General features: G+C 36.4%; 1 protein-coding gene across 14 annotated transcripts in view; it reads left to right on the top strand.

Annotated features, from left to right (window-relative positions):
- Positions 1–26,593, top strand: part of PCDH15 (protocadherin related 15) — a 797,082-nt gene that overhangs the window by 155,403 nt on the left and 615,086 nt on the right. For 11 of the 14 annotated variants that reach the window (XM_081573683.1, XM_081573682.1, XM_081573681.1 and 8 more), the window contains exon 2: positions 5,296–5,361. In XM_081573683.1, the coding sequence (XP_081429809.1) occupies positions 5,296–5,361 (66 nt within the window). Of the gene's footprint in view, positions 1–4,763; positions 4,779–5,295; positions 5,362–26,593 lie in introns of all 14 variants that reach the window. The other 3 variants (XM_081573685.1, XM_081573680.1, XM_081573676.1) reach the window with 1 other exon arrangement.

The raw sequence follows: 26,593 nt of genomic DNA, 5'->3' as shown, positions 1-26,593 counted from the left end.
AATGCACTGGTCATAGCAAACACCCTCTTTCAACAACACAAGAGAAGACTCTACACATGGGCATCACCAGATGGTCAACACATATATGTGGAATCTAAAAATGAGATACTGAGGAGCCTATTTGCAGGGCAGGAATCAGAAGCATAAACATAGAGAATCGTCATGTGGATGCAGTGGGGGAAAGGAAGAGTGGGATGAATTAGAGCTTAGAATTAATATATATCAATCACTATGTGTAAAATATATAGATAGTGGGAAACTGCTGTATGGCACAGAGAACTCAACTCAGTGCTCTGTGATGACCTGGATGGGTGGGATTAGGGTGGGGAAGGGAGGTCCAAGATGGAAGGGATATATGTATAAATATAGCTGATTCTCTTTGTTGTACAGCAGAGTCTAACACAACATTGTAAAGCAATTACACTCCAATTTTTTGAAAGGCATTTTTTGACCTTAAATAGAAGTTTTGAGAATAGGCTAAGATGGAAATAGCATTTTCCTGGCTATTCACACTTCCTAGTAATAAATGAATATATCTGGACAATTCTGGATATTCTCTTTACAGAGTAACATGCTCTTAAGCTTCTGGATGCAGTAAGAATAGCATATCATAGGTTCACTACCTTTGAAACCAGTCATTACTTATCTGCTAATATATTTTTAAGTTTGAAACCCTACCTGTTGCATAAAATTATTTAAAAACATACAGAAAAAATATGGCTTATTTTTAGCTTGATGACAAATTTTCAAAAATAAGTCACACTGGTCATTCAGGTATTTGTATTCATATCCTGCACTTTACAACAAATTGGATATGTGAACCAGGTAGGGGTCTGAGAGGTTAGAAATTTGAGCCACGAAAAACAATGAATTTGTGATTTAATGTGGACAGTCAAGGGTGAAATTAAATAGATTACAGAAGTGCATTTCCAAGGTACAGTCATCATCAGCTAACCTGTCTTTCCTGTGGCAGACAGATTATCCACAGACCGTAGAGAACAGGATCACCTAGCCCCCAAATTGCTTTCTAGTTTTCCCTTTGATCTCCACGTGGATATTTTGCATACCTAATACATCCTGGCTGTTCCATCCAAATTTACTTTTTTTCTGAATATACTTGTGATTAAAAATATTTTGTGCATTTCAAAACTAACTATAGTTTCACAAGCACATCATTTTGAAGCAAACACTGTTGTGAGCAATGTTATTAATAGATTATTTTTATGTATCTGACTACCTCTCTACATTAGTGTTGTGAGTCTAAATTTTTTTAACCACTTTTGTTTTGATTCAGAATAAATAAAATTTATTTATTTATTTGGGCAGGAAAATATCTTATTGTGTGGTTTTGGAACTTGCTAAAAGAATAAAGCTGAGTGAAAGTCATCCTTTAAAGGGGTCTGACTGGAAGGAACTGTACCTGCACCTTCACTCCTGGTCTGTTTCTGTTGCTAAGGACATAATGAGAACAGAGACTTTTGAGCGCACTCCTAGAGAGATGGTCAGTGAGAGATTGCAGCTGGGCTGATTGTAGTTCAGAAAAATTCAACAAACATTCTTTCAGGGTCCACTCTGGTTGAATTCTGAGGCTACTAAGATAAATATGACACAGACTTGGTCTGAAGGAGCCCGCATTAGAAAAAAATCACTAATATATTGTTATGAAGTAATTTTTCCAATGGGCTACAGTGTATATTGATAGCTCAGCTGGTAAAGAATCCACCTGCAATGCAGGAGACCCCGATTCAATTCCTCAGTTGGGAAGATCCCCTGGAGAAGGGATAGGCTACTCACTTCAGTATTCTTGAGCATCCCTGGTGGCTCAAACAGTAAAGAATCCACCTGCAATGTGGGAGAACTGGGTTTGACCCCTGGGTTGGGAAGATCCCTTGGAGGAGGGCATGGCAGCCCACTCCAGTATTCTTGCCTGGAGAATCCCCGTGGACGGAGGAACCTGGTGGGCTACAGTCCATGGGGTCATGAAGAGTTGTACACAACTGAGCAACTAAGTACAGCACAGTGTATACTGAGGGATTCCCAGGTGGCATTAGTGGTAAAGAACCCACCCACTAATGCAAGAGATGTAAGATATGTGGGTTCGATCCTTGGGTTGGGCATGGCGACCTACTCCAGTATTCTTACCTAGAGAATCCTATGGGCAGAGAATCTTGGTGGACTACAGTTCATGGGTTCACAAAGAGTCGGACACCACTGAAATGACTTGGCATGCTTACACAGTGTATACTGAAGGAATGCAGAGAAGAGGCATTTAGTTTAGACCAACAAGGAAGATTTTCTAGAAGAGGTGATGCCTTGCCAGGTTCTTGGAAGAGAAATAGAAGTTAACCAAGGGAAGAAGAGGAGTAAGGGAATTTCAGTAGATGTCACAGCAAACATAAATTTGGTTTGCTATGGCTACAGAATGAACCAAGAGTGGAAAGGGTAAGGGAGGTGGGTAAGGCTAGAATATGGAGAATCATACTTGACTTAGCTGAGCAGAAAAAGTCTATCCATAAATATAATAGTAACCAAATGATGAGCAGTTGTTGTATACGTATATCCAAGTTTCTCCATCATCCATTTCCCTTTATCCTGCCTGCCTATAAAGTTATTGATTAAATATCTATTCCTCTACCAATACTTATATGAAAATTTACCACACCTTTTCTCTACTTTGCAGCTATGAGGATTTTAACTGAGGCAGTAACCCTATATATATGTATTATATGTGCATTTAGATTGTTGTTTAGTTGCTGAGTCATGTACAACTCTTTTGGGACACTGGGCTCACCATGCTCCTCCATCCATGGGATTCTCCAGGCAAGAATACTGGAGTTGGTTGCCATTTCCTTCTCCATGGATTTTCCTGACCCAAGGATTGAACCTGTGTCTCCTACATTGGCAGGCAGATTCTTTATCACTGAGCCACCGTGTGTGTGTGTGTGTGTGTGTGTGTGTGCGCGCGCGAGGGAGAGGGAGGAAGAGAGAGGGAAAGAAGGAGAGTGGGAAGAAATAAAATAGTATTGAAAAGTAACTACTCTTTGAAATACAAATGGAAGGCATGCTTCGTAATCCAAGAATTGCTTCTTGTAAGAACTGGTCACGTTACATTTATTCTTTCCACAAATTGCCTCTGCCTTGTTGTGTATCCCATTTCTACTCACAGCAGGCATTGTCTCTATTTTAATCATTTGTGTTGTTGATGATCATATTAAACAACTGACTCACATAGACCACATTGTGCCATACTTTTGTGGTTGTTTATGAATCTTTCCTTTATCTGACCACTTATCTCCCCCACCTGAGACCTGTGAAGAAAGGAGTTGTTGATTTTTAATTCCCATCTTCCACACATAGTAAGCTATCTACCAATTTGACTGAATAATTTTTGTATGCACAGATGAATAAAAAGCTAGATGAACAGTTACGAGAACTCAGGAATAAAATTTAAATTTTCACTGGGGTATAAGAAAGTTTTGGTGGAATAGGTGAAATCTAAATTTATCAAGAGTAACAGACTTCCCAGGTAGTAGAGGCAGAAATGACTTTAGGTAACAAGGCTGCCTTAATAATAATACAAGATGTAATCCTAGTAAGAGTAAGGGCTCTAAGGTGACTAAAGAGCACAGTGCTTAGTAAGTAAACAATGTTGGGACCGTGACACCCTCTGAATGATATCCTAAAACATTTTTCTTCACTCCAAAAGAAACATAAGTGTTTTTGTGCAGAGAAGCGCCATTAATTTACCTTTGATTTCGGTGCACAAAAGTTATTCTCATGAAATGAATAAATGAATGCAGGATGAGAACAATGTTTCCAGGAGATTAATGAGGAAACCACTGCAACAGTAGAGGTTGCAAATAGTGAGGAGCTGTGCTATGTCAGGGGGTATAGGAAGGAAAGGATGGAGTGTAATGAGATATTTTAGATCTAAAACTGCTGTGACCTGAAACTCCTTAATATTGACAAGGACAAAGAGAGGAAAACTGGAGATTTCAGATATTTTAAGCTTTACGTGAGAGAACACACATCTTACAATATAGAAAAGTGCTTGGCAAAGCCCTTATTATTCATGCCCATGTACATAATGGCAGAATTTTAATAGATAAATAGTAAGCCTTGAAATCATCTTCCAAATAGCACACTTACTTGGATGGCTTAAGCCAATTTATGTTTCAGTCACAGGAACACACCATGTACATTTAACCACATGACAACCCTATCAGGCTGGCCAAGTATCTCCTGAGAGAGCACTTTATGTCTTAAAAGTATACTTTTGACATCTTGCAGGCAAAGCCTTCACATTTTAATTATCATGGATATTATAGTTCATGATACTATTTATATGTTCATTATCCATGCATTAGCAGTTCTTGAGATAACAAATTAATCACTGCTGATTGACAGGCAGTATTCTTAAGGTTCGTTCAACACAGAGATAATAGACAATTGATATGTAATTTCATTTACCTTTTCATAGGACACATAGGTGTATTGTATGTTATATTCAAATTGATCTGTAATTTTTAAGATGTGAGTGACATACATTATCAAGTTAACTTGTTCATGCTGTGTTTGAATTATAAAAATAAGGATTTTATATATTTCATTTCCAGAAATCATTAGGTGTGATATATCTGTTATTGTACAATGCTATTTATATCTTTCAATCTTCACTAAATATACACATATATTATTTCTTCCTTTCTTTCTTTTATTTTTCTGATCTGCTTCCATTGATGACTCTATACTTTTGACTCCAGACTGGCAATATGAGGGTAAGATGACAAAAATAAAATCTCAAACCCCACAAACATTGCTTGTCTGTCTCTGTTTCATTCTCTTTAGAATATTGTTAAAATTCTATTCACTCTTTTTAATTAGACCCTTTATCACAATTAAAGTTCAATTATGTTTGTTTCTGTTGTGAAGCTTTAATTACAGTTTATCCTTGTTAATCATCCCTTTATGTTATTTCTTTGGGTTAAATTACCATTTCATTATCTCTGTCCTGAAGGACTTCTACTCTCCAGTGGTCTCTGCTGGTATTTTCTCAGTATGATTTGAACCATTTCATGGTCTATAATGTGTCTTTGCTGCAATGTGGTAAGGAATCTGTGTAGTTCTTATGAACACTTTTTTTAAAAAAATAAAAAATTTTTAACAGCAATAATGCATATTAATTTGATTATAGGATATTTCTTTTTAAATGTCAATACATATCACAGTGAATTTAATCTCAGGGTGAATATCCCTGCAATAGCTACTTCTTACTTTGTCTTGTTTTCTCTTTAGATTGCAAACTCGCTAGGGGAGGACCACCAGCCACCATAGTTGCCATTGATGAAGAGAGTCGGAATGGTGAGTGAGATTTCTCCTTTAAAAGTGACCTAATCTAACAGGGATTTCTCATTTCAAACCTAGATTTGATATGTGTGGAAGTACTAAATGAAAGCCTCAAAGCAAATTCACTAACAGTTCTCTTTTAATTTCTTCCCTGTATGACTTTAATTTACACCATTCCCTGGAAATACTTGGATTATATTATGAGAAACTCAGTGAATAGAAATGTTTAGTTTTGATTGCAGAGAAGTCACTTGATTCAGGATCAGTCCAAGAATACATCTAGATACTGGCTAGAGCTTTTCTTTGTCAATAGGTAGATTCAACTATCACATACACTGTTACCTAATGTATTCTTCCAAAAGAAATGAACCACAAGGTAAACTCTGCACTGTTAATTTCAATTTGCTACAATCAGGTTAGGATTAAGATCTATAACCTATCATTAGGCACGGTGATTTAAGAAGTTACTGGGAAAACTGAAAAAGTTCTTGATAACAGAGAACCCAACAATAGGTCTAGAACAGAGGAGAAAGTCTGACTTTTCACTCAGTCTGTCTGTCATAAGTAACATCTAATTCTTAATTTATATTAAGCCCTTCAGCAATATAATTTTCTTTATCAAAACAAAAATTAGCACTTTTGTTCCCCAACACTCTCTTAGTCTCTCTAAACTTTACACATATTTAAAGATGCTACTCCTCTATTAGGTAAAAGTAAAATGGAAATCTCTTGAGTCTTGGTTTCTATTGTAAGCTCTTCTAAATACGAAATGTTCTGTAGCTCATTTTGTCTATTGATTTTGCAACAGACCTTCCACTGGGTTTAATTTGTACTTTTATTTTACCAGATTGATGTCTTTTTAAAAAACAATGGCAAGTGGCTTATTAGAAAATGAGTTTTCACTGCAATTCAACCTATATGTATCTTGAAAATTTCTATAATATGCATAATACCTGTATTGGTGTACTTAATCATAGATTTACTATGCTGTATTAGTAATATTTATTTTCTTTCTTAGAAGAATCTGTATAAACTTTTTAAATTCTTAAACATCTTTCATACCCTTTGGAATCAGCCAAAAAATGTCCACAATACTCCTGGCCTCTGTTTAAACAAATTTAAGTGTTTATTCTAAATTTTAGAAATGTTTTTAAAATTACACAGGTTTGATAGTTTATTTTTAAAAATCCGATACTTATTGACCTTGAAAACATGTGAAGTTAACATATTACTAAGATGCATTTAAATAAATTAGAAATAAGTTCTATATGTGTCCTCAGAGAAGAAAAAAAAAGTATATATATATATAATTACTATACCAGAAAATGTACATTTCACATGTAGAATTATGGTTTATCCTTAACTGTTTTTCTGTGAACAAATCTGCTTTCTAAATGTACTATAGTAAGAAAAAAAAGTTTGCTTTTTAAACAGAGACAAAAAATTAATGTGATAGAAAACCAATCTCTATTTTCTCATTGTTCGCCAGTTCCCTTAAACATATGAGCTGAGCTGAACTAAAGCATTAATTTTACTAAATGGTTGTTTCAACATAATTCTACACAGAGCTTATTTTGCCAACCAGATAATTATAGCCACGGTAATATTTTACCTCTCCTTGTGCTGATTAGATGCCACTTTTTGAAGGAGCTTAGGAACTCTACAAAGATGTTGTCATAGCAGTGCTGCGTGGTGGCATGTGGTGAAAGTTCAATATTTATATTTTAGAAGAATGTGACATGATGTAGTGGAGTAATGTTTTGCTTTTTAATTGGCATATTTTGTAGAAACCGCCAACTACTCAGAATGCTGCCAAAGTTTTTTGAGTGTCATCACAAGGAGTATAAATACCAATCTAGAAATTAAATGTTTTACATTTTTCTTTCACATTAATTTCTAAAAATATGGTGATCAAATGAAACTCTGCCAGATATTATAATGTAATGTGTAATCATGCTTGCCTTAAAAGTCTAAAGGAAACAATGCATTAAAGTGTTTTCATATTTTTCTTTAGACAAATCTGAGAAATTTTCCAAAAGGACAGTTAATTCTAGTCCTGTTCTTACACTCAGTTTTGTTTTGTTTTTTTTCATGAAACTTTTTAATCGGCAGTAACAAAACATGTGGGTATCCTATTTTACTAGTGTAATAAGCACCTATTTTTAAAGGTTGAGGGCCTCTTAAAAGTAATGCATAGCAAATCCTTTATTAAGCCAAACTAGTAAGTTTGTGTGTCAATTTGTTTTTGGCTTACTTTATTGATGTCTACTGCTAAACAATCTCCATTGCTAAATACATCCTCGAGTATAGCTTTTAAACAATTCAGGTATTTTAAAATACATATTAAATTTTCTTATATAAGTCACTGCTGCTGCTGCTGCTGCTGCCAAGTCACTTCAGTCCTGTCTGACTCTATGCGACCCCATAGATGGCAGCCCACCAGGCTCCGCCATCCCTGGGATTCTCCAGGCAAGAACACTGGAGTGGGTTGCCATTTTCTTCTCCAATGCATGAAAGTGAAAAGTGAAAGTGAAAAGTGAAAGTGAAGTCGCTCAGTCGTGTCCAACTCTTAGCGACCCCATGGACTGCAGCCTACCAGGCTCCTCCATCCATGAGATTTTCCAGGCAAGAGTACTGGAGTGGGTTGCCATTGCCTTCTCCGATATAAGTCACTAAGATACATTTAAAAACTGTCCATTATTTGTTACATACATCTGCATATTTCAAAATTTTTATTCTCTGTGGGATGGAAATATTTATTTTTTTATGAATGTGTGCTAAATTTGTTTGTACATGTATATGTTTGAAATAATTAAAAATTTAATAGATAGAGATTCATAAACCTCTTTCTCACCCTGGGACCTGCTAGATTGTTCCTTTCCTTGATCCTTGTCCTCAGCTGTATATTGATAACAGATTCATTATATCACCCTCAATCTGAAGAGTTTATTTTCATCACAGCTACCAGAAAATCAAGCTTATGTGGTAAGGACCCAAAGTCAGACCATTAAGAAAATTACATTGGCCCCTGACCACCACCAGAAACCTCTAGAACTAGTATATAGGACATATTTAATAAGTAATTACATTTAGAGGGGAGAATGTATAGTGAGAAACAGACTTAGAATATATTATTTGAAAATATCTATTTTTTTCCAGAAAAGCCTATGTATACAGAAAAACCTGCACATGGACATGTACAGCAGTTTAATTCATAATTGCCCAAAATTAGAAGCAACCATGATGTCCTAGCAAGTAAACTATGGTGCATCCAAACAAATTCAGACTAAAATGAAATGAGCTATCAAGCCATGAAAAGACATGGAAGAGATTTAAATGCATATTACTAAGCTAAAGAATCCAATCCAAAAAAAAAAAAAAAGCAGAGATTGTATAATTTCAATTACGGCATTTTGGAAAAGGTAAAAAAAAAATGAGGAAAATAAAAAGATTAGTAGTTTCTAAGAGTAAGGAGGAGAAAGATAGGCAGAGCAAAGAGGAATTTTAGGGCAGTGAAAACACTGCATTATATTTTAATGATGGATATATGTCATTATATATTTGTCCAAACCAATAGAATGCACAACACCAAAAGGAAATCAAAGGTAAACTGTGGACTTTGGGTGACTACGATGTGCCAATGTAGGTTCATCCTTGGTTAAAAAAAAAATTGTGCCATTCTAGTGACTGATGTTGATAAAGCAGAACGCTACACATGTGCAGGGTAAAGAGTATATGGAAAAACACTCTCTCCCTGTACTTTCCATTGTGAACTTAAAACACTGCTCTAAAAAAGAAACTGTTAAAAAATATTTCTAGAAATACATTTTTAGGTTCACTGGACCCTGAATTGCCTAATGGCATTGAGTCCTTACTGGAAGGAGAAAGGCCAGGAACAGTTATACTAGAACTATTTAAACTTGCCTCTGGGTGCCAGCCAAGTCAGGGTCCTGGCTACTTTACAACAACTATGGAATGACATTCAAACAGACTTTGGAACAACTGGCTCAGGCCAACTCTCAGAAATTGGATAAATACATAAGCAGTGCTGAGTCAAGGGGATAAGAAAATGATCTGAAGTCATGGTTTTAATATAACACTATGTACAAAAGTAAAGAGGTTCAGAAGCAACAGGACATCACTAGGTAAGTGAGAGATTTAGGAGGCAAATCCATGTGTCCTTTATGGATTTGCAATTAAGATATTGTTGTCTCACAGCTAATTTGGGAAATGAAAGATAATGGAGTGTCTTCACATTATGAAGGGAGCCATCAACAGAGGACGCCACAGCTGATTTAATGAGAGTGTCTCCTGGTCCTTGTCAGGGTACATTTCAGAACCAAGTATGAACTGGGTTGAGTATTACAGACCCTCCTGTACTTCTAGAGAGGTAGGGGAGGTTATAGAAAGGAACAATGAATTCAGTTGCTCACTCCTTCTGTGGAGATTCTCTGGCCCAAGCATGTAGCTTGGGGAGGGAAAGGAGGTTGCTTCTTCATTAGAAACAATTATGTTATTGAGAGGCATTTGCAAATTGCTTGGTGTCATCCTTTTCTTTCCATTGTCAAAAATCACTAAGCTTGGAAGACCTGAAGATTAAATGTTTATGCTGATGTTCTTCTTTCCTTATAGTTACCAATTTCGTATCTTAGCGTTATAGCAAAGGAGTTTGCCAAACTCTGCCTTACATACCTCGGAAGGGTTGCAAGCAGAGTTTCACATATTCCTAGTAAAATAGATCTTTCACTCATGGAAAGATAACTCTTGAAGAACCAATGTTTGTTTATGAATATTCCCAAGGTTTAAACAAAGTGTGATGTCACTTATATACATATATATATGTGTGTGTGTGTGTGTGTGTTCAGAACCCTTTTTGCCGATGTTATCTTCACTCTTCTCTTTTATTCTCTAAAGAGAGCAAGGTCTAAACTGGCAGAAAAAAATTTGCAATAACAACTAGGGTGGAAGAATACTAAACTGTATGAAGTAACTCAGAGTAGAAAATGATGAGAACCCCAGATGAGAGATGGCACAAGATGTTGGGAAGAGACGAAACTGAGGAACCAGCATAGCAAGTCAATGGGGTATGACTCTTCTGCTAGGACACTGGAAATATGAAAAGGATCACTTCTGTTACTTTTGACTATAGTAATCAATAATATAAAGGTTCTTAGCAATTTCTGGATGAGAACAGTCACCCCCAGATGATTTGAAACATCCTTGGAGTTAAAATACCTCCTATAGCAGTTTCCAAAACAAACATTCCAACGCCACATATTTACACCTGGAAATGTAACAAAATTCAATTAAATATGCTTAAGAGTGCCATGTGGATTAACAAATATAAAAGTACTTAGTATCTCTTCATTTACTGCTATTTCATGAAACTGAAGGATGCACTAAAGCTAGATTTTATATTCATATCAGATGATATGATTTAAGCAAATAATATAAATATTAATACAATATATTAATATATATTAATACTTATTCCTTAGAATAAAAATTAATCTCCTAATTGTACTCAGTAATAAAAGGTTTGGAGAATCAAACCTATGCACCATTAAAGTAAATTCAGCTTGGTTAAAATATGAATGGGTTTATTTAAATAGAAGTGGAGATAAAATATATTAAAGCATTCCTTTTAGCCTATCCAAACCATTTGCCACTGGTTACCAAAGGAAGGTGTTTCTTGTTTGCTTTTTTTTTTAAATCAGTCCTCATTGTTGTTTTCTAGATTCTGAGTTTTGTTTGACAGTAATTCTTAGCTCCAGTCTCAAGTACTGGCTGCTTAGCACAGAACTCTCTATTCACTCAGGGTGCCTCAGAAACAAAGTTTTTCTTTTCATTATAAGAACATTAAACAATCTCCTTTTGCCTATTCTTGCCTCTGATGGTATTTTTCGCCTTGCTTGCTTGCTTCTGAAAGTTTACAAGTCTACAAACTGGGAATATGAATTGTCAGACTTGTGTTTCATCGAGGTTTCTCCTTAAAATGGTTTTGAGTGGAAAAGAAATAGCTACTTATCTGAGTACACTAGAAAACTAGAAGACAAGCAAAACAAATCCCCTCCAGATGGCAGAGGCAAGACATCTAGGGGAAAAAAAAAAAAAGCAGAGCAAGAGAACAAAAAGTGTTAGTCAAGTGGGGAGGCAGTGTTGCTATTGCAGGTGTTTCTTTAAAGAGATGACATTTGAGGAGAGCCCTGAACAAAATTGACTCAAGATGTGAGCTATGCACTTAGCTAGGAAATTTGCATTTCAGATGAAAAATTCAAATCCAAAGACTACAAGGATGAATATTGCTGGTCAGTTTGTGTGTATTCGTCACTTAGTCGTGTCCAACTCTTTGCAACCCCATGGTCTGTCCATGGAATTCTCCAGGCAAGAATACTGGAGTGGGTTACCATTTCCTTCTCCAGATGGAAATGGTCTGCTCAGTTTAAGGTAGGGCAAAAAAAAATGCCTGGAGAAAATGATAACAAATGTGGTTGAAGTAGAGGAAATGGATGTTGACTGAATATATGGACACTCTTCAATCAAAATCACTTGATTGTGAAATATAGATGGCTAGATGAAACCACTAAGGATAATTCTTCCTGTCTCTCACTCAATATTCTAGTTTATACATTTCATAATTTAAATAGGCAGTTGTATCTATATACATGTACAATCTCAGAAAATGTTACCCTTTAAAATATCTGTCTGCTTTAGAAAACATATTGATTCACTCAGTTTGGCTTGGTGGTATCACTGCCTCATTTAATAAAGGATTACTGCAACCATTCCAAAGGTCAGTGTGAACATGATAGTTATTATAAATACTGAAAGTCTGAAAGTTTAATAGTGTGGCACCATCAAAAGTATAACCAATGATCTTTGTTGTATTACACTGTCTTCAAAACACCATTAATTAAAAAAAAAGGGAAGATTTAGTGCTAGTCTATATTTCAGAAAAATATTTGTAACTTGTAATATTTGTAAATGTGTCACTTAATAACATGATCATCTTTATAGAAGCATGCTTTGGTGAAAATGTTGATTAATTGCACTTTGTTTTATCTTAATAATTTAGGACAGGCAGGGTGTGGACATTATTAATAAGGGACTAGGATCCCATCAATCTATACAGGGTTAATTTACTATTTTTAAAAGTGTTTTTTTTTGGGGGGGTGCGATGTGAGGACTCGTCAAAGAGTCAGACTAAAGATTATGCATGAATTAAGAGAGTGAATAAATTAACAGAGTGAATAATTTGGAATTTTGTCCCAAGTCCCAAGAAAATTTTTCCCAAGTGTTTAATATTTCTTTGCAGTGAATAAGCTTTGAGAACATCGTTCAAAGCAAAGCTTTTCCTTACAATTTCTCATCACTAATGACCAGCTAATATCTTTACATTTCCATCATACAATAACTAGCAAGTATGAAAGTGAACATTTCATTTATATTGTTTGCATATTCCTTCAACACCTTGAATCTTGCAGTCTCTCAAATGTTCTACAAAAAATAGATTCTTGTCAGTTAATACTGTTTGTTTTTTAAAGCCTATTATATGTCCTTAAATAAAATTAGTTTAGTTTGATTTTAGTTTGTTTCAAAATGTCAGCTAAGTCTCACAAAATATTTTCTCTGTACTTTCTCATTCTCCACCATAGGCTACATCTTGCTTTATTCATTCAGTTGAAACAAAGCAACTAAAAACTGACATTTAGAGTAGACTAATAGCAACTGACTTTGAGTAGACTAATACCAACTGGAATTGAATAAACTATCTTCCCATATAATCCTGATTAAAAGACTAACCTTGTGAATATTTTGTTGGAAGTTCCTGTTTTGTATATAAACATTTTTATCATTGTAGACATTGATAGGACACTACATAAACACTCTATGATTTTATATTTTAGAAAGCTTCTGAGGATTATCTTTTGTGCTTTCGTTTTATAAAATCATGTTACTTAAATTTACATCTTTGAAGTGTATTTTAAATATCACTGTGAATTCAACATGCTTCTCCAACTATAAATGTTTAAACTTTGACTATTAGTTAAAATGAAGGCTTTAGGAAGATGTACCTTTATTCTATGACACAGTTATTTAGAAACGGCACAAATATTCCTGATATGTGACAAATATCTTCTGTAAGTCATATTACATGTGTGAGACATATAGCTGTATTTATATTAATAGTAGTTGAGAAAAGGAGAATCCACTGTAAATATACAGAGTTCAGTTGGCCTATAAATATAGATACATGCTTTAGGGCAAAGGAAAGATGGAAGGCAAACATGTAAGTCTGTAGGCTAGTATTTTTTTTGCCAATAACTGGTGGTGCCTTTTTTCTCAAAGTGGAATTACGTACTAGAATCATTATATTAAGTTGCAAGGTTCATAAGAGCAAAGGCTATCTGCTTCAAGTCATTGCTGTAATCCCAGAAGGAAGTGAAATACCAGGTGTATTGTACACATTAAAAAAACTTGGTTGATGGTTGATTCAAGTAAATAATAAAGACAAATTCCACAAACACAGCTAAAATCGGGGTTAAATGGCACATACCTGTCTGTTTAGAATAGTTTGAAGTGTTATTATTAAGATTTCTCAATATAATGATCCTTTAGTCAAAATTCATTGTGCACATAGAATAATTTATAAATTTCAAGTGTTCTCTGCCTGCATGATTGGAGAAGGAAATGGCAACCCACTCCAGTGTTCTTGCCTGGAGAATCCCAGGGACAGGGGAGCCTGGTGGGCTGCCGTCTATGGGGTCGCACAGAGTCAGACATGACTGAAGCGACTTAGCAGCAGCTGCCTGCATGACAATGTCTTCAATGATCAGGTAATTTTTGTTCTAGAAGACTTTTTAAAATGGTAATACTTATGATAATATTAAAATAGGGAATCCTAATACATATGTCATAAATATAACCATATTATTACTTTATGAAAAAATAAATATAATTGTAAACACTTAAAAAGGCCATATTATGGGATCTTAAAGTAGAAATACATTTCATGTATTCAGAACCCAGAAGTAAGGAGATAAGAGCTCTTGAAGAAAATTAGAGTTGTGAAGGGAATATTTCATTCAAAGATGGACTCAATAAAGGACAGAAATAGTATGGACCTAACAGAAGCAGAAGATATTAAGAAAAGGTGGCAAGACTACACAGAACTGTACAAAAAAGGCCTTAATGACCAGATAACCACAATGGTGCGATCACTCACCTAGAGACAGGCATCCTGGAATGTGAAGTCAAGTGGGTCTTAGGAAGAATTACTATGAAGAAAACTAATGGAAGTGATGGAATTCCAGCTGAGTTATTTCAAATCTTAAAAGACGATGCTGTTAAAGTGCTGCACTCAATATGCCAGCAAATTTGGAAAATTCCTGCAGTAGCTACAGGACTGGAAATGATCAGTTTTCATTTCAATCTCAAAGAAAGTCAATGCCAAATAATTTCAAACTACCACACTATTGCACTTGTTTCACATGCTAGCAATGTGAAATGCTCAAAATCCTTCAAACTAGGCTTCAAAAATACATAAACTCAGAATTTCCAGATGTATAAGCTGGATTTCAAAAAGGCAGAGGATCCAGAGAACAAATTGCCAACATCTGCTAGATCATAGAAAGAGCAAGAGAATTCCAGAAAAATGTCTACTTCAGCTTCATTGACTATGCTAAAGCCTTTAACGGTGTGGATCACAGCACACTGTGGAAAATTCTTAAAGAGATGGAAATACCAGACCACCTTACCTGCCACATGTGAAACAGGTCAAGAAGTATGTGTATGCAGGTCAAGAAGTAACAGAACCAATCATGGAACAACAAACTGGCTCAAAATTGAGAAAGGAGTACATCAAGGCTCTATATTGTCATACTGCTTATTTAACTTATATGCAGAGTACCTCATGTGAAATACTGGACTGGATGAAGCTCAAGCTGAAATAAAGATTGTTGGGAGAAATATCAATGATCTCAGGTATGCAGAGCACCACCCTTATGACAGAAAGCAAAGAAAATATAGAACCTCTTAATGAAGGTGAAAGAGGAGAGTGAAAAAGCTGGTTTAAAACTCAACATTCAAGAAACTAAGATCATGGCATCCAGTCCCATCACTTCATGGCAAATAGATGGGGAAGAAATGGAAACAGTGACAAACTTTATTTTCTTGGGTTCTGAAATCACTGCAGATGGTGACAGCCACCATGAAATTAAAAGACGGTTGCTCCTTGGAAGAAAAATTATGACAAACCTAGACAGTGTATTAAAAGCAGTGTATACAACCAGAGATATCACTTTGCTGACAAAGGTCCGTATTGTCAAAGCTATTGTTTTTCCAGTAGTCATGTATAGATATGACTTGGACCATAAAGAAGGCTGAGTGTTGAAGAACTGATGCTCTCAAACTGTGGTGCTGGAGAAAACTCTTGAGAGTCTCTTGGACAACAAGATCAAACCAGTCAATCCTAAAGGAAATCAACTCTGAATATTCAGTGGAAAGACTGATGCTGAAGCTCCAGTACTTTGGCCACCTGATGTGAAGAGCCAACTCATTGGAAAAGACCCTGATGCTGGAAAGATTGAGGGCAGGAGAAGGGTGACAGAGGATAGGATGTTTGAATGGCATCATTGACACAATGGACATGAGTTTGAGCAAACTCTAGGAGATGGTGAAGGATTGGTAAGCCTGGTGTGCTGAAATCCATGGGGTTGCAAAGAGTTGGACATGACTGAGCAACTAAACACAACAACAAGGCTCCTGAATCCCTGCATATCTACCAGTGAAAGAAAAGTACTCTGAATTCTAATAGATTACTTAAAGATTTAGCAATCTTCCTTAAAAGCATATTATGGAAACTCTACCTTACTGGTAAAGAGAAATTCAGAGAACAAAAAGCCTAGAAAGAAATTTCTCATTTTAAAACATTTCAAGATTTAAAAATAATATCAGAGGTCCACCTGTAATTAGAAAAATGACATAGACCTCTGAAGTTTCACTCATTGAGGTTTGAGCAACCTCTGGGAGTTGGTGATGGACAGGGAAGCCTGGCATGCTGCAGTCCATGACTGAAACCAGCTTTACAACAAATTTTAAAGGAACTCATCTAGGCAAAAGAGAAAAAGCTAGTAAGTATTATGCAATGCAAAAGCTCACCGATAGAAGTAAACATAAAGATAGGAAGCCATCCGTGTACAAAGCTAGTAGGAAGGTTAAAAGAAAAAAAAACTAAAATATATATCCACAATAAGCAGTAAAGGAACACTAAACAATTGTATGTATATGTACAAGTCGGCAGCAGGTTCAGGTTACATAGTAGGAATTCTTTTTATCTATCACTGTATCACCAGAGAGAACAACTCTTTGGAGTTGAGCTACCTTATTTTGTCAATAAGAGTTGTCTTTCCTGCCATAGTGTCCTCTTGAAACCCCTTCATATTCAATGTTTTATGAGAGACTAGAATTTAACTGGGTTTCCTCTTGACTTTGTCTCCTACTGAAAGACTGGAAATTGATCTTAACAGGTAAAGGAGGCTGGACCTGGTAAAATGTGCAGAGAGATGAAGCCAAGATTAGGCAAAGGTCACCTGTATGTTTGATAGAGTATTCCTGTACCAGACCTCCAATTCCAGGGCACAGGATTCACTTTATATACCAGATCAATCCTTCACTGGATTGGGCTAGGCCTGCCATGCACAACAATGTGTATGCGTGTTTTTGTAAAAAAAAAAAAAAAAAAAAAGTATGTTGGTAAGTATAGGTTTTAAGAATGATGCCTCTGTATCCATCTTGAGCTATCCAGGGATGTATATATAAATCAAGGACAAAATAGTTAACCTTTACTAATTATGGGCTTTTCCTCCTTGGCTTTCAGAAAGTCCATTATTAGTGGCTTCTTTGTGGTTTCCAGAGCTAGTGTCCTGCCCTGTTACAGCAGTCATTGGTGTCTTGGTGGCTAAAGGAGAAAAGTGTAGTTTTGTTGGTTTGTTTTAACATGCTGTGAGGTCACTGCAAACCTACCTCACTGTGTTTTAATGGGGCAAATGCAATAGAACACATCCATTGGGTGATGTGTGTCTGATCTTAGGTTCTTAGGTCTCCCATTGCTACCTGCCTCCAATTACTGTATTTGTCTGGGCTTTGTAGGATTTCACAAGTAATTAATCTGGTGATTCCTAGGTAGCCTAGTTTATGTAAGTATAATGTGTTCCTCTTCTCCATATTCTTTAGGTTTTTTTTTTTATAAGCTTTTTTTATATGTTGATAAAAATAGCCAAAGCATCTTGACAAAAGTTCCTGCACCAGGCAAAGAGATCTGAAAGGTAAGCGTGGGGGCCACTCTTCTTGAAATGAGGAGTCTTGAACTACATTTTCTTTTGTGCTCCCCTTGTTTTATTTCTAATTTTGAACAAAATCTTCCATCTTAAAAACTAGATTTCTATTCCCTTTTCTAGTTCCCCCTTCTCTACAATCCTAAAATATGGCCCATATACTTGTACATTTAATTTGCAAGGTGTCTGCAATTCTTAAAATGATTTGTGTCAAAGTCCTGAAAAACTATTTTCTCCTTTAGCCACCAAGACACTAAGTAGGATTGGGAGACTGATCAAGGAAGGATGAATGTATATCCAAGCCACTCAAGAACTTTAATCGGTGTGCAAGAAACTTATGTCAAAGTGGCCACAAGACTGTTTAAACAGGAGGTGGAAGAATACAACTTTGTGTTTACTGCTAGGAACCAAAGCTTTGTGTGAAATTTTGAATTTATGTGATGAGAGAGAAGGTAAAAAAGATTGTATCTATTTGTTCTTTCTCTTATCTCATCCCTTCATTCCTGAACTGCTGGAGATTGAGCACCCTTTGGCTTGGCGACTCCTTCTGGGGGAAAGTTAATTTGATGGTTGGTTTTACTGTACCAAGGTACATCCTTTCCCATTTAGTATCATTTTGTAACACACATACTGGCCCTTTTTCCTCTCCCTGTTTTTCCCTGGGAAAATATAATAAATAAAGACTTACTGGTGCAGGAAAAAAAAACATTGTTTGACCCAAGCCAAAATCCCAAGACTACAGATTCAATGCAATCCCTATCAAAATACCAATGACATTTTTCACAGAACTAGAATAATTTTAAGACTTGTAGGTAAACCAAAAGACGTCCAATATCCAAAACAATCTTGAGAAAGGACAGAGCTGGAGGAATCACATTGTGACTTCCGAATACACTGTAAAGCTACAATAATCAAAGCAGTATGACGCTGGCACAGAGACACATAGACCAATAAAACAGATTAGACTCCCCAGAAATACAGCCACACACTTACAGTCAAGTTATTTATGACAAAGGAGTCAAGAATGTACAATGGAAGCAAGATAGTCTCTTCAATATGTGGTGCTGGGAAAGCTGGACAGCTACACATAATGAAATTAGAACAGTCTCTAACATCACATACAAAAATAAACTCCAAATGGATTAAAGACCTAAATGTCAAACTAGACACTATAAAACTCCTGGAGGAAAACAAGGCAGTACAATCTTTCTCATAAACCACAGGAGAACTTGGGGGGAAACTTTTCCTAGAACAAAGGAAGCAAAAGCAATAGTAAACAAATGGGACATAATTAAACTTATATCTTTTGCACACAAGGGAAAATCATCAACAAAAAGACAACCTACTGAATAAGAAAATATATGCAAATTATAGACCAATAAAGAGGTATTACCCAAAGTATATAAATAGCTCATATAATTCATCAAAAAAAATTAAAAATGGGCAGAAGACCTGAACTGACTTTTCTCTAAAGAAGCTAGACAGATTGTCCACAGGCACACAAAAAGATGCTAAACATCACCATCATGAGCAAAATGAAAATCAAAACCACAATGAGATATCACATCATATCTATCAGAATGGCTATCACCAAAAATACATATAACAAGTGTTAGTGAGAATGTGAGGAAAAGGGAATCCTCTTGCACTGTTGATGGGAATGTAAATTGGTGTTGTCACTGTGGAAAACAGTGTGGAGGTTTCTCAAAAAGCTAAGAATAGAACTACTATATGACCCATAAATGTCATTCCTGGGGATAAATCCAAAACAGATATACTAGTTCAAAAAGGTACATGCACACTGATGTTCATAGCAACATTGCTTACAATTGCCAAGATATGGAAGCAACCTGAGCTTCCACCAACAGACAAATGGATAATAAAGATGTGTATACATATATAAAATGATATACTAAGTCATAAAAAAAAAACCACTTTCCCATTTTCAGCAATATGAATGGACTTAAGAGGGTATTATGTTAAGTGAAATAAGTCAGAGAAAGACAAATACTCTATGATATCATTTGTATGTGAAATCTGACAAAAATACAACAAAATAATAAAAATGATGAAGAAGCAGTCTCACATGTAGAGAAGTAGTAGTTAACAGTAGGGAAAAGGAAGGAGGGGACATTTTAAGTTTAAGAGATTAAGAAGTACAAATTATTTGGTATAAAATAAGCTGCAATGATATATTGTACAACACAAGGAATAGAGCCAGTATTTTACAGTAACTATACATGGAGTATAATCTTTAAAAAATATCACTATATTGTGTTCCTATAACATGTAATATTGTACATCAGGTATCTCCAAGAAATTCATTTAGTAACATTCTCCAAAAGGAAAAAAGTAAAACCTTCCCATGCTTCATAATTTCATAACATTTTGGGATCATAGTAAATAAATATATATATACTTATGTTAAATATTGCTATTAAAAAGATAATTTGTGAGACAATTAACAAATTGAACCTAATTAAACTTGAAACCTTTTACATAGTGAAGGAAACCATATATAAGGTGAAAAGACAACCCTCAGAATGAGAGGAAATATTTGCAAACAAAGCAAGTGACAAAGGATTTATCCCCAAAATATACAATCAGCTTATGGAGCTCAATCTCAAAAAAACAAACAATACAATAAAAAAAAATGGGTGGAAGACCTAAATAGACATTTCTCCAAAGAAGACATACAGATGGCCAAAAAACACATAAAAAGGTGTTCGACATTGTTAATTACTAAAGAAACTCAAATCAAAACTACAATGAGGTATCACCTCACACACATGAGAATGGCCACTGTTATAAAAATCTACAAACAATAAATGCTAGAGTGGGCTTGGAGAAAGAGAACCCTCCTCCAATGTTTGTAGGACTGTAAATTAATACAATCATTGTGGAGACCAATGGGCTTCCCAGGTAGCTCAGCTGGTAAAGAATCTACTTACAATGCAGGTTTGATTCCTGGGTCAGGAAGATACTCTGGAGAAGGGATAGGCTACCCGCTCCAGTACACTTGGGCTTCCCAGGTGGCTCAGATGGTAGAGAATCTGCCTCCAGTGCAGGAGACCTGGGTTTGATCCTTGGGTTGGGAAGATCCCCTGGAGGAGGGCATGGCAACCACCTCCAGTATTCTTGCCTGGAGAATCCCCAGGGACAGCAGTGCCTGGTGGGCTACAGTCCATGGGGTCACAAAGTCAGACATGACTGAGTGACTAAGCACACACACACACAGAAACCAATATGGAGGTTCCTTAAAAAACTAAAAATAGAACTACCATATAACCCAGCAGTCCCACTCCTGGGGATATACCCAAAGAAAAACATAATTCAAAAAGACACAGGTACTGGAATATTCATTGCAGCACTATTTATAATAGCCAGGACACGCAAGCAACTTAAATGTCTATCAACAGAGGAATGGATTAAAAAGTTGTGGTACATATATACAAAGGAATATTACTCAGCAATAAAAAGAAACTGTATTAGGTCATTTGTTTTACAGTCTCTAGGTCCATCCATGTGTCTACAAAGTGAAATAAGTCAGAAAGAGAAAAACAAATATCATATATTAATGAATATATGTGGAATCTAGAAAAATGGTATAGATCTTATTTGCAAAGTAGAAATAGAGACAGATGTATAGAATAAAATGTAGATACTAGGGTAGGGTGGGGTGTGTGGGATGAACTGGGAGGTTGGGATTGACATATATACACTACTACGTATAAAATAAATAACTAATGAGAACCTACTGTATTGCTCAGGGAATTCAGTGCTCTGTGGTGACCTAAATGGGAAGGAAATCCAAAAAAGAAGGGATTTTTGTGTGTATAGCTTATTCACTTTGCTATACAGTAGAAACACAACATTGTAAAGCAACTTATACTCCAATAAAATTAATTTAAAAAATAAAATAAAATATTGCTAAATGTACCCACAAAAATAACTAATAGTAGTTAGGATACCTTAGCAGATTTTAAACTGCACAGCTTATGTAGATATGAAGATGAAAGCTATATCCAGGACTTTGTAGACAGAGACCATTAAGCTTAACTGCTTAGAGGTAGCCTGTCAACATTAGATCTTTTTGTTAAGGTCAATAGTCTCATGTATTTAATGGACATTCTTTAATCAGCAATTCCTTTTGAAAAAGAAGGCTTTTTAAGCAGAATTTTCCACATCATCTGTTTAGTGGAGAGTAACGAAATAGCAAGATGGGCATTTGACCTTACCTTGTTCAGCTTAGTGATGATAAGCCATGGAAATTCTAGCACCTAGTTCATGGTCTGGAATTAATAATTATTTCTGGCAATTTTTCAAAAATAAATTATACTATAAAAAATTGCTGATGGTCACACCTGTGGTTTGGTAGTGTGGTGAGGGAGGAAGAGAAGCACAACTCAGTTAAGGGGATTAACTGCATCAATCCTGAGTACTAAGATAGTGAAAGGTGCTCTCAGATCCCTAAGTCCCAGCACAGAGGATAGTTCTAGCTACATTGCATTGTTCAGTTCATTTTCTTGAAAAATGTATCTGATGCAAATTATTTATAAGTATTTTTTTTTCTAGAAAGTAAATAACTTTGATGAAATTGTAAAAAAATATATATATATATATATTTGCACACGAGATAATACATGCATTTCAATCATATCTTAAAAAGTGAGGCTAAACATGTACTTGGATATTTAACTTTTAACCACAAACCAAGGAGTTTAAAGTACCTTTCAAATTTCATGTGGTCCCCTGACACAGATTATATATTAAATGACTTTTAATATACAAACTGAAAGCATAAATTGAAGTTTGATATGGGAAGCCAAACTATAATAGTCAATATGGAATAAGATCTCTTATAGGAAATAAAAAATAAAATTGTAGGATCTTGTGTGGAAATCTGTGAAAGTATGTCACCTCTGCATCTAGTGTTAGACATGAAGAATCTGCATGTATCTAGGTTTACCATGTAAAAAAAAAAAAAAACAAAAAACTGGAATGAAGCAGAGGAGAGCTTGGAGAAACTGGTGGATAAGCAAGATTCAATGAGAACAAAAGTGGAAACCCAATCTGTCACCACATTTAACAACTGAAGTGACCTATAGAAGAAACTGATGTGCTTTGCCACAGTGCTCCACATACATTTGGCTCAGAACTCAAGCTGAAAGAGTGTGAGATACAGTGGGACCTAGAGGGACTGCATGGAGAAGGAAATGGCAACCCACTCCAGTATTCTTGCCTGGAGAATCCCAGGGACAGAGGAGCCTGGTGGGCTGTCGTCTATGGGGTTGCACAGAGTCAGACACGAATGAAGTGACTTAGCAGCAGCAGCAGCAGAGGGACTGCATGTCTAACAACTCCCTCAACCTACCAAGGCAAGTCAACATATTTTTAACAGCATACAGAAGGGGCAGCAGGAATGGTAGCCTACACCAACATTCAGGTAGACTAGCTCCTGTTTCATTTTTAGCTTCCAAGTTTTTCTTACTGCCGACCTTAATATGAAAATGTATTCTTTTGACATTCAGATCAAGTACAGTCTACCCTTCAAATCGACATCAGTACATTCCTTTTTATGTTTATATCCCAAATAAAAGCCTAACAACACATATTTATCTCTAGCAAAGTACATGAACCCTTTCTCCAGAGTAGACAAACTCACCTAGGTCATTTTATTCACCTTTGAGAGGTTTTCATTCCTCTTCTGAGACATTCTTAGCCCCTTAAATAGCATGTAACTTAATTACAGAGATAAAGTTTAACTACTGTTAACACATCTCATGTTAGTAGAGAAATGGAAAAATAAAAAATTTAAAGTAATCTTTTTCAAATATATTCATACCGAAATAAGGAAGAAATACTCATAGCTATTACAATCCTTGTTTCTACAGCCAGTCACATGGTCATAGCTGATTTATAATGTCCTCATTATTCTACCCCTTCTATTACCTCCTTCACTTGCAACAAGAGCCATAGTTGGTTATGGCTCCTTGCCTGGTAGAATAACCCAAAACTTCATTCCTGAAGAATTGGGGCTGTTAGAAATTCTGCCCATATGTAGATAGCTGTAGCTTTCCATTAATTTTGATCACAGGATAAGATAGTACTAACAGGACCCCCCAGGGGATGTTCAGGCAAAGAGTAACTAGGGAAATGGGTTGACTAGTATCCCCAGAAATGATCATCTTGCCTATCTGATGATATCACTCTTCAATTAGCATCCATCCGATGATACAATTTTCCAGCACTCATAACTTTATTTCGTAAAATTCATTGAAAGTCATAGTAAAGTACATACTATATATTTCTATAGATTTTATGGTTATGAGGGATCTATAGAAAGGCACTAAAAGTGAACAAAAAGTAACCTAAAAACTAGCAATTCATGTGCACTATATGTATAGGGTACTTGTGTTTCAAGTTTCCACCTATAGTTATGCTTACAAATTTACAAATCAATAGTTTAAGTACTAATCTGTTTTCAATCTGGGTGGCTGACATAATCCTACTCATTTTAGAGGCTATTAAATTGAGTGCATGCTAAGTCACTTCATTTGTGTCCAACTTTGTGCAACCCTATGGGCTGTAGCTCACCAGGCTCCTCTCTCCATGGGATTCCCCAGGCAAGAATACTGGAGTGGATTGTCATGTCATCCTCCAGGGGATCTTCCTGACCCAGGGATCTCTTACATCTCCTGCATTGGCAGGTGGGTTCTTTACCAATTAACGCCACCTGGGAAGCCCACTTGGAAAATTATCCTCCTATACTATGTCTTAGATTGTTAACTTTTGCTCTGTTTCCTAAGAAAAGTTTCACACATTTAATTGTCACAGACAAATTTGGAAAATATATTCCCCTCTGTTCTCTGATGAGTGTAATATCCTGGGTCCTTAGAAGAACAATACTCCTCAAAAACATATTGAACACTTTTGGTTGAGTTCTGGTAGTCTATGGATATCTTTAGTCACAGATAATTTTTCTTCCCTGAAGTGTAATATATATTTCCATGAAAGGATAGCATAAGTCATAGGATGTTCCTAATGTCTCTTAAAATTCTTTATTCATTCTTTAATAAATATTTAGTCTGTCTGACTCAAGTAGTATATTAGGAACAGTGAACAAAATCATTTAAGAAATGGTTCCCTCAGATGGATAGAAGAATCAGAGAGCAATTTACAATGTGGCATTAAAAATAGCAGATATGGACAAAGTGTTATGGAAACAAAAAGAATTAAAAAAAAAATCTGCCTGTAAACACTTGGAAGACATCACCAGTTATACCAGACTTCCAGGAGAGATTCACTGAGGTGCCTATTGCTATCTGAAATATGAAGGCAGGAATGCTGTTAGCAACATGGTGGTTTAAGATGGTCTTCCTTTCTATCTTGTTTTTTAATCAATGAATTAGATTTCCATATATAAACAAAGGCACCTTGTGGGTGTTTTTAGATCTAGGTCTTTACCAAGAAACCAAAGAAGAATCTCACTAACCTTGTGCAGCCAATAGGCTACAAACAAGTGTCTGTATGAGCTGCAGAATGGGTGGAGCCAGTGTTACTCCTAGACTCCTCTTGCCACTATCAGGCAAAACTCAGGCAGGCACACACCCATGAGTGAGAACCTGCAGAGATCCAGCCTTCCCGAAGAAAGGCTCCAGCACACCATTTAAAGAAAAGAAAACTGTGAAACTAGTCACAACAGAGGCACTAGGAGAAACATTCCCAGCACTGCCCTGCCCTTGAGAAAACACTGAAAGGAGCTGATTTATCCAGCAGGGACAACTTCTTCTATAGGAAGAAAAAGGAAGTAGTGAGTGATAACCCAGCTCCCCCAGTTGGATGTGAGGACTGGAGAAACCTAATTTTCCCCAGAAACACCCATAGTACTGAGGTGGGAGCTCTGTATCTGGAAGGAGAGAGATATTTGGGATCAGGCAGATGAGAAATTTCAAATGGTATTAGAGAGGCTGTGCTCAGCAGTGAAGTCCACCCACATGCCTGTGTGGGTAACATACCCAGAGATCTCACTTCTGGTCCATGGAACCCCAATGCACTGAGTACTAAACCTATACCTACCTACCAGACCCCCCACATCCCACCCCGCTACCCTCCTTTGACACCTAAATGAGTGAATGCTAAGTCACTTTAGTCTAGTCATATCTGACTCTGCAACACCATGGACCGTAGCCCGCCAGGCTCCTCTGTCTATGGGATTCTCCAGGCAAGAATACCGGAGTGGGTTACTGCACCCTCCCCCAGGGTATCTTCCAGATCCAGGGACTGAACCCCTGTCTCTTGTGTCTCCTGCACTGGCAGGCAAGTTCTCTACCACTGGCGCCACCGGTGGAAGCCTGAAGTGCTAAGTAAACAGGTCACAGTTGGTGTTCAGTTCAGTTCAGTCACTCAGTCGTTTCCGGCTCTTTGCAACCCCATGGACCTCAGTACGCCAGGCCACCCTGTCCATTACCAACTCCAGGAGTTTACTCAAACTCATGTCCATTGTGTCGGTGATGCCAGCCAACCAACTCATCCTCTGTTGTCCCCTTCTACCGCCTTCAAACTTTCCCAGCATCAGGGTCTTTTCAAATCAGTCAGTACTTCACATCAGGTGGCCAAAGTATTGGAGTTTCAGCTTCAACATCAGTCCTTCCAATGAATATTCAGGGCTGATTTCCTTTAGGATGGACTGGTTGGATCTCCTTGCAGTCCAAGAGGCTCACAAGAGTCTTCTCCAACACCACAGTTCAAGAGCATCAATTCTTTGGTGCTCAGCTTTCTTTATAGTCCAACTCTCACATCCATACATGATTACTGGAAAAACTATAACCTTGACTAGCAGGCCTTTGTTGGCAAACTAATGTCTCTACTTTTTAATATGCTGTATAGTTTGGTCACAACTTTCCTTCCAA

This window comes from Giraffa tippelskirchi, chromosome 2, assembly GCF_054371585.1.
Source record: "Giraffa tippelskirchi isolate mGirTip1 chromosome 2, T2T-mGirTip1v1.2.pri, whole genome shotgun sequence".
NCBI classification, from domain to species: domain Eukaryota; kingdom Metazoa; phylum Chordata; class Mammalia; order Artiodactyla; family Giraffidae; genus Giraffa; species Giraffa tippelskirchi.
Note: the sequence above shows the minus strand (reverse complement) of the source record. Positions and strands in the feature narration are given on the sequence as shown.